General features: G+C 39.3%; 1 protein-coding gene across 1 annotated transcript; it reads right to left on the reverse strand.

Annotated features, from left to right (window-relative positions):
* Positions 1-1,188: 1,188 nt before the first annotated feature.
* On the reverse strand, positions 1,189-11,331 carry CUNH3orf85 (chromosome unknown C3orf85 homolog; the record flags this gene model as incomplete). Its single annotated transcript, XM_033005229.2, has 4 exons — positions 1,189-1,686; positions 3,535-3,620; positions 3,820-3,968; positions 11,280-11,331. Coding segments are annotated over 4 exons (366 nt in total), but the record flags the coding sequence as incomplete, so codon positions are not given.
* Between the last annotated feature and the right edge of the window lie 5,501 nt (positions 11,332-16,832).

A 16,832-nucleotide genomic window follows, 5' to 3' on the forward strand; every position in this document is an offset into this window, starting at 1 on the left:
GCATTGCTGCCTGCAGAGCACAAACATCTCTGAGACCAGCAAGGTGCACAGCTGAAGGAGTCAGATCCTTTGATTTTTACTTTATATCCATTAAAAATAATAGGCAATGCTTATCCTTACAGTCCTGCTTTTTGCTGCAAATTGAAGAGTTTCAGTAACAATTCTGTTATGCCTGTACTGTTACGGAGGAAAATAGTGGAAGGTTTAGGATTTGGAGCACTTGTTTTTCCAAGGTTAAGCAGCACAAGGAAGAGAGACAGAAGGGACCGGCCAGGACTGCGTTTAACTAGTGAGGTCTTTTAGTCTGTACATCACGTGTCGCACCCTGTCTTTGAATGAACTGTTCATAATTAAGTAGTATGACTGAAGAAGTGAAATTCTACATGGCAAATACCGAACTTGCACCACATTTATCTCTTTCAAGTGCTTAATGAAATTTCAGCTTCAGCTAATGAATAATGGCAATTTCAGGCCCATTGTTCTATGCAGGGAAATTAATAATGGCCTAAGGATAGTTTCATACCTAAGAGAATGGTAGAGATTGCCAGAATGCCAGAATATGCATTTCTTTTTAGAAGATCCAATATTATCTCTCAATTCATTCCGGTCAGTATACAGTCCATATTCACAAAGAACCCCAAATGCACAACACACAGAACCTGCTCTTAAGTGAGCAAAAATTTCCTGCTTTCACCTACCCTGCCCTTGAATTTACCATATATTTTGGTTTCCCCAAGCAGAAATTTTAACCAGGGTTGAAAGCTTTTTGTTGCTAGCAGTACATTAATGTCACATAAAAGAAATGCAGGAGCCCAATCCTTTCTTCAAAGATGTCCTGAAATAAGGTAGATTAATGGATAGGAATAGGAAAACTTCCAGACTCAAGAACTTGGCATAAAGAACATTTTGTCATCACCACTTTTATTAGAAAGAGAGCCATGAAAAAGTGCTTCCACCAGCTCCTACTTCCACAGAGTAAAAAAAAAAAAAAAGCAACCCACAGTGGTATCCATGGCTTCAGTTTGTTCTGGCATTCAAGACCAAATACAGAAGTTTAAATGTGGAAAGCAAAGCATACACATGATATGGATGTATACTACAATACCTACTAATTTGACGCCAGTACTCGAAAAAATAGAAAGGCACTTGAAGTACAGAACTATACTTTTCTTACTAGACAAACCTGGAGCAAATGTGCTCTGCTTCTCTTACCTACCCAAAGTGATACATTTCCATTTCTTAATTACTTCTCAAAACTGTAGCTAAAGTAAAATACTGAGAAATAAAAATGTGGTTTTCAGTCACAGAAGCGGGAATGTAGCTTTAGTACATTTTTAGTCAAAAAAATGTTTTACCTGAAAACACAAGGTTCTTTAAACCTAATCTGCTAAAAGTTAATGGTTGCTTTGTCTTCAACTTTTTATTAAATTCACCATGACTTACATCTCACTCCTACTTATGAATATAAAATATGTGATATTGAGAGAATTAATGTGTTAATTTTGGTTTTAGACAGTGGGATGAGATAAAGTCATTTTATCAAATACATAGAGGCAAATACATAACATGCCATATCCTAACATGGCCAAACACAAGACATGTAGGATTTAATAGTTCATCCTTGTCTGTTGCTGGAGGTGACTCCCAGACTGCTGTAGCATGTCCATGTAAGATCTGATGTTGTCACTAGAAAAGATGGAATAAATTGTTTTTAGAAAAATTTTGCAAAATTAATTTAAAGATCCTGTCAGCAGCTCCAGTTTTCAGATTTGCAAGCTTTTGCAAATGTTTTCTTCTGGAAATACAGCCACTGAACCAGATTCTTTCCTATTCTTGATAGGCTTTGGTTTTCTTGGCCATCTCAGAAATATCACTAACCACGAACAATAAGCTTGAAATTAATTGTTTTACTTTATACATATTGGGGTTTGTAACTTCTAACTTGATGTCTTCATAAAAAAAAGTTTGTAACTTCTATATATGCCTTCATAAAAACTCTGGATGTTAGTTTCTGTCACATTAGCATTGGGAAGTTTATTCCAGTCTGGGAGTTAACCAACATCATTCTGAAATCATAAACATGCTTCAGTGGGAGTGCCTATAAATGTGTTTCTGTAAACTGGCTTTAATCGTGTCATACAACAATCATAAGGATTATCATTCTGGAGGCATAACTCATCTTGCAGTATGCCTGGCAGCTCTCAGGATCACAGCCTTCGGACACATGTATTGGACAACTAATAGTTACATGCAGTTAGGCATTTTCTATCTGAATAATTTTTCTGATGGAAAAGACAGAGTGGGTTTTTTCCCAGAAAACTGAGTAGTCTTCAGGTAACTTCAGATTTGTCATGAGGCAGAAGTGACGGCTGCTAGCCAAGAAAGCTGCTGCCCAGATCAATATTAGAAATTGTGAGAGAATATCTTGGTGCTTCCTTCCAGTTGCCCAAGGGCACCAGCTGAATGGCTTAGTAGGAGGGCAGGGAAATCATTACTTTTAGCTATTCTCTTCTACTTTGTTTCTGCTAAGAATGAATGAAACTGATATCACCTTTCAGGTGGAATAGTCCTAGAAATCTCAATCTGAGACTCTCCAAATTTTTATCTTATAAAAAAGCGCTTTTCAAAAGCTACATTTCAAAATGAATCTTTGCGCTCACTTTCAAAAAGAAAGCTCCTTTTAAGTCAATAAAATTCAAAGCATATTCAATTCAAAGTATGTTATGAGAAGTCTACCCATTTTCTTATTGGTGGTTACAGCAGACGGATCAGATTGCTATGTCTTAGTAACTATTTTAAGCACTGAAACTTGAAATTGTATGAGTTTAGTCCTACCCACTCCTGTCCATTTCAAAGGACTGCAGTATCTTCATATGAAAAGTGTTTTGCAGGAATAACGTGTATATTCTGCATTGTGCTTTTCAAACTGAATCATTTAGCAATTGTTCCCTCAATTTGATGAAACTATGTCCCAAAAATGTGTACATTTTAACACAGTCCTAAACAATTTATATATGACAATTTGAGACACTTCATGTACTTGTCTGCTGATCTATAAATACTGGTTTTACCAACTGCTATGTCTCATTCTCTGTTTTATTCTACTGAGGTTTTATGCTACACTGAATACAGTTTTGTTACTGAAATAGATGGGATTTTTTATCTTTTATTTTTCTCCTCAGGAATTGCTTTCTGTCTGCTTTTTAAATCAACTACATAGGATATCTTACTGTAGTTTAGCTTCTGTGGACTTTTATAAAGATACATATTCTTTAAGCTTATAATGAATTCTTCCAAAGCATACTTTAAAAAGAACTTGCTACAATAAAATGACCACATTTAAATAACTATAAAACTTGGACAATAAAAATAAATCTTCTTTATTTTTTCAAGACTTCTCTTATAATTGGGTTTATTAGTGTGTCGAGTTATGCCACTAGGGCCCAATTGCCAGCACGCTTACATTGGTCAGTTTTACTTAGGTACACGCATGCGTACTGAGTCTGTGAAAAGCTCGGAGAAACCCCATCGTACCTGGCAATCGAAGGATCAAAGGCAAAAGAACCCAGGTCCATATAGTATTGTGCTGTGTCTCTCAAAGCTGTCCATGATTCACTAACCTGAAGTAGATCAAAACAGAAAAGAATATTCTGAGCTTTGATACTAACTAAATACAGTGTGTGACTACTGAGAAACTTTGCCTGCATTGATAAATCAGACATATTTTCTCCCTTGCCCCAAAGGGTTACTGCTACTAGTTAATCCCAGATCTGTACTTTCTTTTTTCAGTAGATGCTGCAAAATGATGGAAGAAAATACCTGTTCAGCCACAGTGTATCCCCACGCGTTCTGGCTGCTACTTGGGTCCCAATAATTCTGAGAATATGGTATCTGTCGTTTAAGTCGTATAAATTGATTTGCTGATTCTTCTGTCAGAAAAGGTGCTCCAAAGACACCTGAAATGGAAGCTGAAAAATATTTGTAATAGCAGAAAAACAGAGTGTTCACTTCAAAGACCATATTTATACCCAAGGAGCATGTCTTTGGACCTGTAGATTATTTAACAGAAATCAAAGACGGTCCTTCCTTAGATCTTCAGAAAGAATTTTTCTTTTTTTCTTTTTAATCCTGAAGTTAACAAAACAGCTGCTATAAATCAGTATTTTCTGCAGAATCCAAAGTAAAGTTGCAATCAAATTAAGGCACTAATTTATTTTTAATACAACATTTTGTGACTGAAAAATCCTTAAACTAGAATTGCACTAGTCTCAGGTGTGCTGAGAAGCCTAAAGTTTTTGTAAAAAAATGCCTAAACCTACCTATGAATTTAACTACACTTTCTAAACCTTCTGGTTTAGACATAGTATTTATTCTCATTAGTAGCAGCATAGAAATTGCATGCATGCAAATTACTCTATGAGCAAAAGATATTGCACTTCTAATCTTGTTATCACATTGCTTTAGACAGCTTTTGAGGTGACCCCAGATGCAAAAGTACTTCTTGCAGATCTTCTTGAAATAACCCTTCTGCCCAAGAAAAAGGGCTGAATTCCTCATTAACTTTCTATGAAAGGCCCTGGTACAGGAAAAGTCTTTTCTTTTTAGTCTCCAGTGTTTGAGACTTTGAGACTGAGTTGAGCTGGGGCTAAATTTCATGCCAGTCCAAATTGTACAGTTTTTAATGAACCACTGATTAAGTTGAAACTCAGATATGTTAGCCAATCTGAGGCCAGTGTTTGTAAACAGCCGTGCTCCAATTTAGTGAAGTGGGTTTAAATGAACACCTGAGGGTGACTGGCACATATTTGGTACAGATGCGCCAAGAACTTGAACCCTTGTCTATCGTGTCTTACAATGGAAGCTCAGCAGGGCATGATATCACCTCACTGACAGCTCTCCAATGCCCTTATTCCCAAATTTCTAGGGGGAAAATCTGAGAAAGTCAAATGCTTGCTTCAATGCACGATGCTCAGCTAAATCCAGTTCACTTGATGTTATTGCTAGATTTGCTGATCATCCACAATATGATTGCTCTTTAGTTTTTTAAATAGAAAATGTACACTGAATGCATGTAGGTAGTAGAAATGTAAGCTAGAGTATTTGCTGATCTTTTTCACTTTGTTTCTTTTCAAAGACAAAAAATGCTTGAAAGAAGGTGAGAAAATGCTCGATTATACAGTAATGAACAAAGAAAAAGAAGTGAAGGTGGTTCTCATCTTTGCTCTTAACAAAGACATGAAACAGTATTTTAGAAAATTTACTTAGCAAGCAATGACAGTCCCAGTGGTTTCTTCAGATGCCAAGTTACTATAATCAGAAACTGGAGGCAGAAATTTTGGGGAGGGAGCTTGCAAGGAATACCATCTTTAAAAATGTTAACTCAATGGAAAAACCTAACTTCAGACATTTGGTGTGAAGACTTGTGTGAACTGCTCTTTCCCTTAGGGAACTGAGGAATAGCTATTTCTATACTTCAGAAAACAAGTAAGATTTTGGCCTGGAGAAGAAAAAAAAATAATAAAATAATTCTTGAATTTGTCTGTTAAGCTGCTACACTTTTGTTCCAGAGCTGCACAAGATAAAACTAAGCTCGTACCAAATTTCATTATTTATCTGGCAGTCTACAATTATCCAGTATAGAATCTATGAGCTGTTAACTTCTCTTTAGTGAATTGGGGGGGGGGGGGGGGGGGATGTTGATATTGAATATTTTGTAAGCTTATGATTATATTTCTGGATTGAGATAACTGAACTGGGATCAGAAATTGGCTCAGTAGCAGGCTTCACTTTTGTTTAAATGTATATATAGTTAGTAAGGGCCATTAAACATTAAATTTTATCACCAACGTGTGCTCTGGCCTTCCAACTTCAAAGTAAGCTAGAAAAAAAGATGATTATGCAGCTCTGCTTTTTGTGTTTCTTTTCCCCGCTGACAGCATCTTCGAAAAAAGAGCTTGTCATTTTGCTGGTGGGACAGTGAGGTGTTGTCTTGGCTACTGTGGCACATAGTTCTGAGTCTTAAGGGTATTAACTTTCAATTTTTAATATACAGTCTGCTCTGGCTGCACCTGTATCCAATGAGAAATACCATCCCTAATCATACTGAATATTCACTTTGATTAAAGTGTACTTGCCTGCTCCGAGGGGAGGCAGGGGTGTCAACTCTGCTCTTGGCTTCTTTTGTCACTGTTGGCACCCAGTTCTTGTTCTTTTCTAGCTGCTGTCTCAAATCCTTCCACCTCTCACCTTTAGCACCTGGGACCCATCTCTGCAGGGCTTGTCCTGAGCTGCTGGGGCACTCCAAAGATGCGTAAGTACCAGAAGAAAATCAGGTCAGTGCTTTTAGATTCAAGCCAATCCTTCAGGCTTAACTCATTCTCTTCATCTTACTGTAAGGTTCGTTATGCGTCTCTGAATGGGGCAAACTTCATTTACCTCCAGAAGAACTCTAGTGAGACCATTTCTAGTGAAACCAGAAATAGTCCTGTTGGTCTTTCACTGGGACTACACAGACAAGCCAGGGGTTGCACACTTGCTTGTGCTCTGGCAGACCTCAGAGAAAGAAAGGACTTAAAGCTCTAATGTTGACCTGGGGACATCAGACCAGATGTCTTCATCTGAGTAGCCCCTCTGAATACAGTGTATAGTCTTTAGCAAATAACCCGCATCTTGCCTCAATTTAAGTTTCTCAGACTGGGTGCAATTTTTTCCTGCCTTTTGAATGGCTTATTAAAAGATTGTGGAAGAGTTTGTTGCTCAGGTAGATGCTTTATAAACACAGACTATTCCTGAAGGACTGCAGCTCTCCATCTTGAAGAAGACTAGCACAGTAACCAGGAGAAAGGAGTTTTGGAGCACCTGGGCATGAGACTAGAGGGAGTTAGGAGCAGGTGGGTAATGTTAATGAAATGGCTTACAGTGCATAAAGTTGAGCTGAAAAAAGATGAAGAATTTCAAATTGTAGTGAAACAAAGTTAGCTCACTGTGAAGAACAGAGCAGTCAGACATATTATATGTTAATGTTTTTTATTCAATACTGTTTTCCCTCTTTTCTCCTAGATAAATATGTTATTTGAAAGGCACATTTAGGGATTAATGGCCCAAAGGGAAAATAGGAGAAACGTGTGCAGGGAGTGAACTATTGCAGGGGCTGTATCAGCTGTTACCAGTTAGAGTGTTTCCTTTCATCATGTCTCGAAGATTCACTCGGTGTTCTCATATGAAAAGCAAATTATAGAAAAAATTGGCTGTTTTTAGCAAGCAGATGCTTAGCTCATATAATTATTGCCTTCAGGTAGTTTTGTCTATCCTGTACACCTAAACAGATTGTCCAGAGGGAAAAGTATTAGTAATCATTACTGTTATGGTGCCTTCTGAGCATCTCATTTTGGATTACTGTGAACTGGTATAAGCCTAAACTTGAGAGAGGGGAGATAGTGGTAGAACATTGTCATCTTTGTCAAAATGGCAAATGTGTACTTAATCCAGCATTGACTATAAAAAAAAAAAAAAAAAAAACAAAACCAAACAACTCATTATGAAAAAGGCATATCAAATAGTTTGGAATGTCAAGGTATTAATAAAAACAGTATTACAGTAAAGCAAGAAAACTGCACTTAAAATATAAAGTCAATCTGCATAGATCTTAAATTATTGTGCCTTAAAAACTCTTCATACTAGACTCAAATGGAAGATTAACTTTATTGTACAAGGATAGATTTCTAGAAAGCAAGATATTTATCTGGATGCAACTGCAAAATCTTCTCAGGAAGACATCTTTTTCTATCAGCTGAATGTGCAATGATCCACTTCATTCAAAAAGGTGAGTATGGGATTAAATTTTGACACCTTTGCCTGTTAAGGCACCCATTTAATTGATATGCTTTTTCTTTTTTAAAAACTAAGCAATACAAGCCATTGTGTGCTTAGCAGTCTTTGGGGAGAGCAGGCAAGCCCACCATTTGCATGTCTAGTGGTAGAGTTAAATGATAAGCAGACAAACCTTTAAGCTTGCTTAAAGGATATGCTTCCCCCCCACATCCAGGGAGCCCTTTATATAGAGATCAGCAGTACTGTATAAGCGATGAGGAGCAATCTCAAGGTTTGGGACCAAAATTTATCCCTGGTGTGCATCTACCATAGGGAAAAGTGGTTTACGTTAGATTTGCTGTGATATTTACAAAAAGTTTGACAATTACTTAGCAACACTTCAGTCACTCTCTGTGCACATTGTCATATAAACTGGAGCTATTTGTTTCTCTCTCTAGTTTCTGAAGACTATTGCAAGTTTCTGACAACTTGAAAACCTATTGCTGAAATTATTTATATCAATGGAATTTAAATGTCAAAAGTTGACAATTCCTCTGGCTCCTTTCCTTTTAGTCTAATAACTCATCTTATTATTGGCCTTGGTGATTCTCTGGTCAAAATGTCAGCTCACAGGGGTAAGGCTATCGGTCTTATCATCACTTTAGGACAGAGCTTGGACAGGGGCTAAACTTGGACAGTGCTAAACTTCAACCTTGGACACTTTAACCTTGCTGAGGTGGCTGGTGCTGACGTGTTGGGAACTTTGAAAAAGTAAATCATATGCTGCAGCTCAGGTGTGTTTCTTAATGTTAGAAATGAGACAGAATGGACACCCCCTCACAACCCCTCATGCTTCAGCTAACTCTCTGAATCCAGCAAAGATTCACAAAGCCAGACCCCAGGACTCAGTCTGAGGATTCAGAATACCACAGCACAACAGTGCAAGTACTGAAAGAAAAGTGTGGGAGCAACTGGTTTGCTCTTCACTAAAGTATTTCTCTAGGTTACGTGGCACTCCATGGAAATCAAGACATGGTTTCTGTCAGTACTTTGAGTATGTGGTGGATTGTGGCAAGGATAGACTTCTGGATTCTGCAGGCCACCTCTGGGTCACATGTCACCTTTTCTCAGTTGAAAAGTGCAATTACATTAAAGTCAAAGACCTGCATATTGCTTTTTCAAATGGTGAAAAAGAAATGTGCATATGCACATTGGCTATGTATCCCAAAGTATTTGGATGGTAACAGGCCTTAAAATAAAATCAGTTAGATTTGCTAATACCCATCAACAACAAAACTTAAAGTCACTGATTGTTAAGCACTTCGACACTGTTAATATTATCCAGTCTTTGAAATTTTGGTCTCATCTGTTTATTTTTAAAGCCTGAAGTACAGTAGTCTCTATTCTTTGACAATTCTTAATTTTACAGCACAGGACACAAGCTCTCAGTTTCAAAAGGTGAGAGCTCAGTCATTAGCAATTGGTAGAGCTACAGCATCAGCCTCATTCCCTCATCAGCAAAGGCAGACTGTTTACAGTCAGTTAATGCAGAATTAGCTATTGAACATATTTCTGCTGTGATGTCAGGGGTCAGGAAAATTGTTAGGTATGGGTGAATAGCAAGGCAGTTTGACAAAAATCCTAGATAATCCTAGGCAAGGAACTACTTCCCCTGCAACAAAGTATTAAAAAAAAAACATTGATCCATTGGTCCTGCTCAGTGGGTCCTGGCAAAATCTCCATCCTAAATCCATACATGGCCAACAGTTTAACCTCGAGTGAATGGACAAGAAACCCCAGTCAGACATCTGAGAGAATTCAGTAAAGATTCCAGTGCCGGGACACCACACTTGTACCCCATCACTTGCTGCTGCACTCTGCAGAGGATAAAGAAAAGGTCCAGCAAACAGCCCACAAAACCTGTTCCCAGATATATGGAGACAGTTTATTATGGGGAGTGATTTACTGTAGCTGAGTTGAGGATGTGATGAAGAGTCAGGTTCTAATTAGCGAGTCTTACAGTCTCTCTTTTAATTCACCACCACCTTGATCATTGCTGAAAGGATTCACAATTAACAAAAAACTGAACTGTTTATGATCAACTCAATTTTTGAGAGTTCCTTAAAAATCAGTAATAAATAGTTCTTCCTGTCTTTTGAAGAAAGGAACCTGGGAAAGAGGGTAAACAAGGCTGTTAAGAAAGAGACATAAGGGAGATGAAAGCAAAGGTAAATTTTCCAGAAGGAGGGGCAGCAGGCTGCTATGCTCCCAGCTTGGCTTCAGGTGACACTGCTTGTGTCATGTTGGCCTTCAATGGAGAGGTGAGGCTTAGGACCCAGGAATAGTCCAATCTCAGGTGCACAGTACATCAGGAAGTGCAAATAAGGGGAAAAGAAGCTTTCTAAGTGAGGTCTGAATTTGCAGAACAGAGAAAGGCCCTTTCCATCTCTTCCCCTCCCTGCAGAACCTCACTGGAACCAAAACTTAGGTTCATATGACAAGGAAGAGAATTTGGCCCATAAGAGACACACCTGACTGTGGTCCCAATTCATAAAGCACCTTTTTTATTCATGATAAGCACTGGATAATTCTGTTCACCTCATTTTGCTTTAGCTCTTCATATCATGTATTTACTGCATGTGTGTTGGAGCACTCAGATCTAAGAAATACTTTCAATGCACTCATGTGGATGGAGCATCTTTCCATGATGTGGGCTATCACCTGAGAAGTTAACAGCCGCTTACTGCCTGGCTAGTTTGTTTTAATTTAGTGAGGAATAAATTAATCTCACAGCATGTGCATCGCTGATCATTGATTGTACCAGTCTGTGCTGCTCTGGGAAGAGCATACTTTCAGTCTTGCTGATGCTGCGGCCCTGCCCCATCCATTTTCATTCTGGTCCAAGTTTTACAGGGTGAGTCTTTATTTTAGGTGCCTTGGTTACCAGGGTGCTGTGAAGGTTCAATGATCAGACAGCCCAAGAGCTTTAAAAAACCCAGTCTCCTTTAGCAATTCAAATCAGACATCCCAGAAATCACTTGTGAAATAGATCGTTTGAGGTCCTTACAAATGCATGTGAAGTTGTTTCTTACAAACAATAAATGTTGAGATCAGAATAATGTTTAGGGAAGATTCCAGAAAAACAGCATTAAGCTCTTTCTACAATTTTAACAGTTCAGGAAATCTTCCTGTAAAAATCCCTTTCAGTCAGGAATGAATCCTCACTCCTCATACCTGAGGGGTTGAGCAGTAAGAGGTTCAAAAGTAGTCACGTGGAGCAAAATTAAGACTCTGTTTCACAGAATTTGCTATGCAGTCTTGTGCTCGCCCACTCTCCCATATGTCCTTGATGCAGTGATCTCCAGTTAATTCTCTTCTATCAATGTTGTTTTGGTGGTAACACAGGTTTTTTTGCCAGCTATTTAACAAGCCAGAAGGAAATGACATGAGACAGAGTGCCAGGCACTTACCTGTAAACAGCAGAGCAGACACCAAAATTTGAAACATTTTCAGAGACACGGTAAATTATCCAGAAAGTGTTTCTTTTGTGAAGTAGAGGCATTCATACAGTTTTATACTTTGTTATCTTTAGGTTTATAAATCATTTACCAGATACCTGTAAATCGTTGGTGCAGGCAGAGGGCAGGGTACAGTGCTTAGTTCAGATTTGTCTTATATGCCTCTGTTTGTACACTTTGGACTCTGCAAGCTGAGCCTCTCATGAGCCATAATGGCTCATTATTTTGTGGCTGCATTAACTTCTCCATAAGCTTTATAATGCAAAATTGCACACTGGGCTTGTTCTGTGGCACAGAGCAGGCAAGCATCTGCAAGTCAGTCTTCTGTATGATGGTCCTCCCCTCGTCATGGTAACGGGCATGAGCAGTTTATAGTCTGATGTGAATATTAATGGTGGGAAATGGTGTTTGAATCCACCTGTTCTGAGAGCAGTGCCTAAGTATACAGTGTATTTTAGCTGTATAATGCTTGGGTTGAGGAAAATAAGCCTATGATAAAACTGACTGAGAAAGCACTAGGGCACAAAAGGAGAGAGGGAGTTGGGTTCTTTCCCTGAACCAGGCACAGGTCACAGTGTCTCTCATTGCCTTCTGCTAGTGTTGGGACTCCATAGTGTGGGACACTACAAGTTCATGCTGTCTTACTTTTCCCAGCTCTCCAGTTAGATGTTGCCTTTTTATATACAACTTGATGTCAGTAATAGTTGTCTCACTGCAGACCAGCTTTATCTTCATAAGCTCACCTACACTGATGAGAATGGACCACAGAAAAGCTAATCTTTATCACATGTTGAGGTGAGTTGATGTGCACTTCACCAGGACAGGTGTGTGTGCACTCAAAGGTCTTTATGTTAGGGAATTAGACCTTGCTGATGATACAGGTCAGGGACCAGAGTCCGTGCTGATGCACAGTAGTACTTCATTCTCATATGCACAGTGAGAACCATCCAGTTTAGACATTAGATAAAGCAAAGGTTTGTTGGGAAGTAAAAGAGCACTTAGTTATGTAATTATAGAACCCTACAGTTTTTGTCATTACACATTGGTGGGCAGGAGGGGGGAATATTGAACAGCAGGTCTAAGAGTGGAATCCTTAACTTTGCAGTAGGTTGCTTCACAACTTTAGCAGCATTTTAGCATTGTTCTAAAAAAAAAAAAAAATCAACTCTAACCTAGCAAATTATGCATGGAGGCAAGTGTTCTGCACTCTGCTGCCATGTTAAAAACAAATATTAATTATCCAAACTTACAATCCCCATCTCTGAGCTACTAAATTAAATTTTATATGTCAGCATATTTTGCACTAGCATAAAAGGTGTAAGGACTGGGACATTTGCCAATGGGTGACACAGATGGCTGCGAAAGACATACTCTCAAGAACTGTAGATACCCCAGAAATAAATTCCAGGAAAGCATTGGATAAGTTATCCTTTTATTTCACAAACTTTTCTGGGCCATCTTTTCCAGCTTCTTCTACACTCCTCTCTTATATGGACCCGCCTTGCTATTGCAGTTTCTGTCCTATGGGTTTTTCCTCCCAGTTCTTAGTATAATGTATGGAAGAACATGCTGACATGTCATTTTATATTTATTGCAGCCGTCTCTTCTTTAATGTGCAGTCTGCTCATAGAGAAGAGTGCTAGCAATATGGCCTAGGCCAGAAGAGACAATAGCATCCCGTAAGATTTCACTGCTGCCTGGGAACAGATCACAGGGAGTTGTGCTGGAGTGGCAACACAGACCTAAGACACCTATTCCTCCAATCTCATTTTAGGAAACAAGAGAATGAGATGAGAAAGTTTTTCTGAGAAACAGGAGTAGAAAAAATTATAAAACAGTTAGACAGAGGCCACAGATCCCCACTGACCCTGACTGTCTTAAGTCCAGCCTCCCAGAACCTAAAAACTCATCCTTGCTCTTGCAATTTTCAAGTAAAACCTGTCGCATGATGGAGAGTACAACTTGTCTATATATTTTACTGATGAAGCCTTGACTCTGTTATAGGGAAAGCCCTCACTGAGGTGCACAGAAAGCCTTCTGGTGGGGTCATGAAACACGGTGGAGATGTTACAATGCCCAGAACTAAGTTCTGAGTTCAGAAGAACGCAAGGCTTACTCTGTTGAGGAGAGGGGTAGTGGTCAGCCAGCTTAGGTGATGATACAAGACCTGGGAAGCAGCTAAACTGCAGATAGCATGTCCCCTTGGACATATAGATCCATGACACCCAAACACTCATCCAGCTTTCCTTTGTTTCATCCTCTATCCTGCCACCCTCGCTTCCTTGTTTGATTTTGGTCTTGCTCCTGGCCATTGTTCTTTCTCATCCAGGCTGCTAAACTCTGCCTTTTTTCCCCAAGATTTGTCTTCCCTCTTTTTGCATGCTCTGCAATTTCACATAAAATGTTGCTATGCCCATAAAACCCAACTTCTTTAGATTGAAGAATTTATAAGTCTCTTATGAGAGTGGCTTCCCAGTGCGATTTCCTTTTCCTCCTCTCATATGTGTCCTGCTTCCCATATCTACACGGGTGTGCCGCTGTCAGGTTCACCCCCTCTCTGCCTCCTACCCTAGTCCTGCTATTGCCCAGACTCACCTCTGCTCAGAATAGCCAGTGTTCTTCCTGAAGCCCTGTAATGTATATTTAGTCTGGGGGTTGCATATGACCAGCTGGCTCACATACAAAAACTTTTAGGACACAGATGTGTTCTTAGCTGTTCTTTGAGGACATTATATAGGCAATCTGGATGTCACTAAAAACCCATGGAAAGCATGAATGTCTTCATTGAATGTAGAATTTTAGCTGTTAATCACTACCAGATATGCAGGCTGCAATTTTTGAGATTTATAACTTGGCCCAATGGCTCAAATTTTCATATGGAGGAATGAATCATCATATCATTTTCATATGATGCCCTCCCTCTCTTGTCAAATTTCTGTTCCCTACTTTAAGACACAGAAAGCTTATTTAAAGGAGTTGTCATCAGAATACTCAGTACAAGTTAAGCTTCCCCCCGCACATCCTTGTCTTATTTGCAGAAATAGCTGAGATATTGGCTGAAATGCTCCCAAAAAATTTCACCCTGAGGCAGACACCTGACATATTACAAAAAAAAAAAAAAAAAAAAAAAAAAAAAAAGACCAAAGGATAAAGTTTAACTGAGTTACAGGCAACAGAAAGTAGGATTATACAAAGGGACATTTCAGGCAATCTTCAACGGTACCAGCCTTATCAATAAGTTTAAAGTAGGCTTCAAATATCAGAACTCTAAGTTAGGGAAAGATCAGAACATTCTTCCCTTTACATTTCATAATCTTAGACAGTAAATCACCATTTCAGGGGAAAGAACTATGTTCTTCCCCTACTAGTATCAATTATTTTTTTCTTTCAGGAAAAAGAGTAAAACCACAAAACCGTAGCCAATTATAGCTGAAACAGTTTTAGCAAGAAAAGGAAGAAAAGAGATTGGGCTCATTTTAAAAACATCCTTAGGAAGATGATGACCATTGGCTATACAATGAGGCCTCTGTGTCCTTCAATGATTTTTCAGTGTATTTTTCACTAGTGAAGGAGTTATAAAATGGCTAATTTGTGAAATATCTGAGAGAAAGGGAAGCTGAATATCTTTGAGATTTATTGTTGCTTCAAGTTCATTGAAATCAGCTCACATATAAAGTTATTGGGAGGGAGCAAACAGGTAGGAAATTATATGCATAGCCTGGGTTAGGGAACAAAATGGAAGATAAAGTTGAACAATTTGACCTGAAAAATCCACATTCTTTTTCTTCCTTGGAACCTGCTTCACACCTGCATGTGTATCTCGCAGCAGAAAGCTTCATTCTTTTGGTCCAATTTTGCCTTCTCAGTATAATGCTAATCTCTCAGGCTTTGTAAACTGCTATGTAACTGTTGAAAAATGCCATCTTCTGGTGTATTTAATATCAAAATCCTCATTGTATCAGCTTGTCTAACATTTACTGGTTCTGTTTGTTCATCTCTAAGACATCTTTGATTTAAGTGAATGTGCTTACACCAGTATTGAAATTTATTTTTCAAGTATCTGAAAATTCCTGTTGTGTTGCTGTGGTATCTTTTTGCAGTAGAGGTGAGACAAGTGCAAGGTAATATTTAAAGGAACATGAAGCATATGCAGAACGTGAAAAACCTCTCTCAAAACAGAGGGAAGATGCACAAAAACTTGTACATGAGGGATAATCTACTATCAGGACTCAACACAAGATGTGTATTAGCAGCGTAAAGACCCCATGAATTTCTTTTACCTTGTCTTGTTGTTATGTTTGGTATTCTCCGCCTGATTTAGTGTAGTTAAACTAAGCAGAAGCAGTGCAAAGACAGACTTGGGCCACCTAGGGGAATCACACCTCTTCCAGGCACTATGCCTTAGGAGCACAGCATAAGACATGTCATACTGGGTGTGCTGGTTTTGACTGGGGTAGAGTTAATTTTCTTCATAGTAGCTAGCATGGGGCCATGTTTTAGATTTGCACAGAAAACAGTGCTGATAACAAAGGAATGTTTTAGTTGTTGCTGAGCAGGGCTTACACAGAGTCGAAGCCTTTTCTGCTCCTCACACACCCCTACCAGTGAGTGGACTGGGGGTGCCCAAGAGGATGGGAGGGGACACAGCTGGGACAGCTGACCCCAACTGACCCAAGGGACGTCCCAGACCCTGTGATATCATGCTCAGCATGTAAATCTGGGGGAAGAAGGAGGAATGGGGGGATATTCAGATTGATGGTGTTTGTCTTCCCAAGCTGCCGTTATGGCTGCTGGAGCCCGGCTGTCCTGGAGATGCCTGAGCCCCTGCCTGCCCCTGGGAAGTGGTAAATTAATTCCTTGGTTTGCTTTGCTTGAATGTGTGGCTTTTGCTTTAACTATTAAACTGTCTTTATCTCAACCCACGAGTTTTCTCACTTTTACACTTCTGATTCTCTCCCCCATCCCACTGAGGGGGGAGTGAGTGAATAGCTGGGAGGGGGTTGGCTGCCAGTGGGGTTGAAACCACAACACTGGGTTAAACTGGAAGCCTGCCATGCCATGCCTGACTGTTACCAGCAGCAGAGATCTAGGGAGGGTGCTAACAAAACAGCAACCATTGCTGTTTCCACCAGCATACCTTCTGTACAACCAGCACATTGTGGCTAAGAACTTGAAGTCAGAGGCACAGAAGCTTAGTGTGTAATGATTCTTAACAAATTAACAATACCTTAGTTTTGTAATCCATTATAAAATCCATAGCTGAACTAGGTGCTGTGTTGCACCCTGCACCTGACAATTATCTGGGCAAAATTTCTTCTGTTACTTTTGTCCCATAGGGAGATCCTAGCTGCTTAATTCTGCATGCTGTTTCTTGCCTGGTGAAGAGGCCAGAAGGCTAAAGCTGGGACTGTGCAGTGTGGCTGCTGCTGTGGTTCAATAGAAAAGAAGATCCTTGGCAGGAGTTTTGGAAAAGTACTGGGGGATTTTCAGCGTTTGGGACAGACA

This window comes from Tyto alba, unplaced genomic scaffold (genome assembly GCF_018691265.1).
Source record: "Tyto alba isolate M040663 unplaced genomic scaffold, T.alba_DEE_v4.0 Super-Scaffold_14, whole genome shotgun sequence".
Classification (NCBI taxonomy): Eukaryota; Metazoa; Chordata; class Aves; order Strigiformes; family Tytonidae; genus Tyto; species Tyto alba.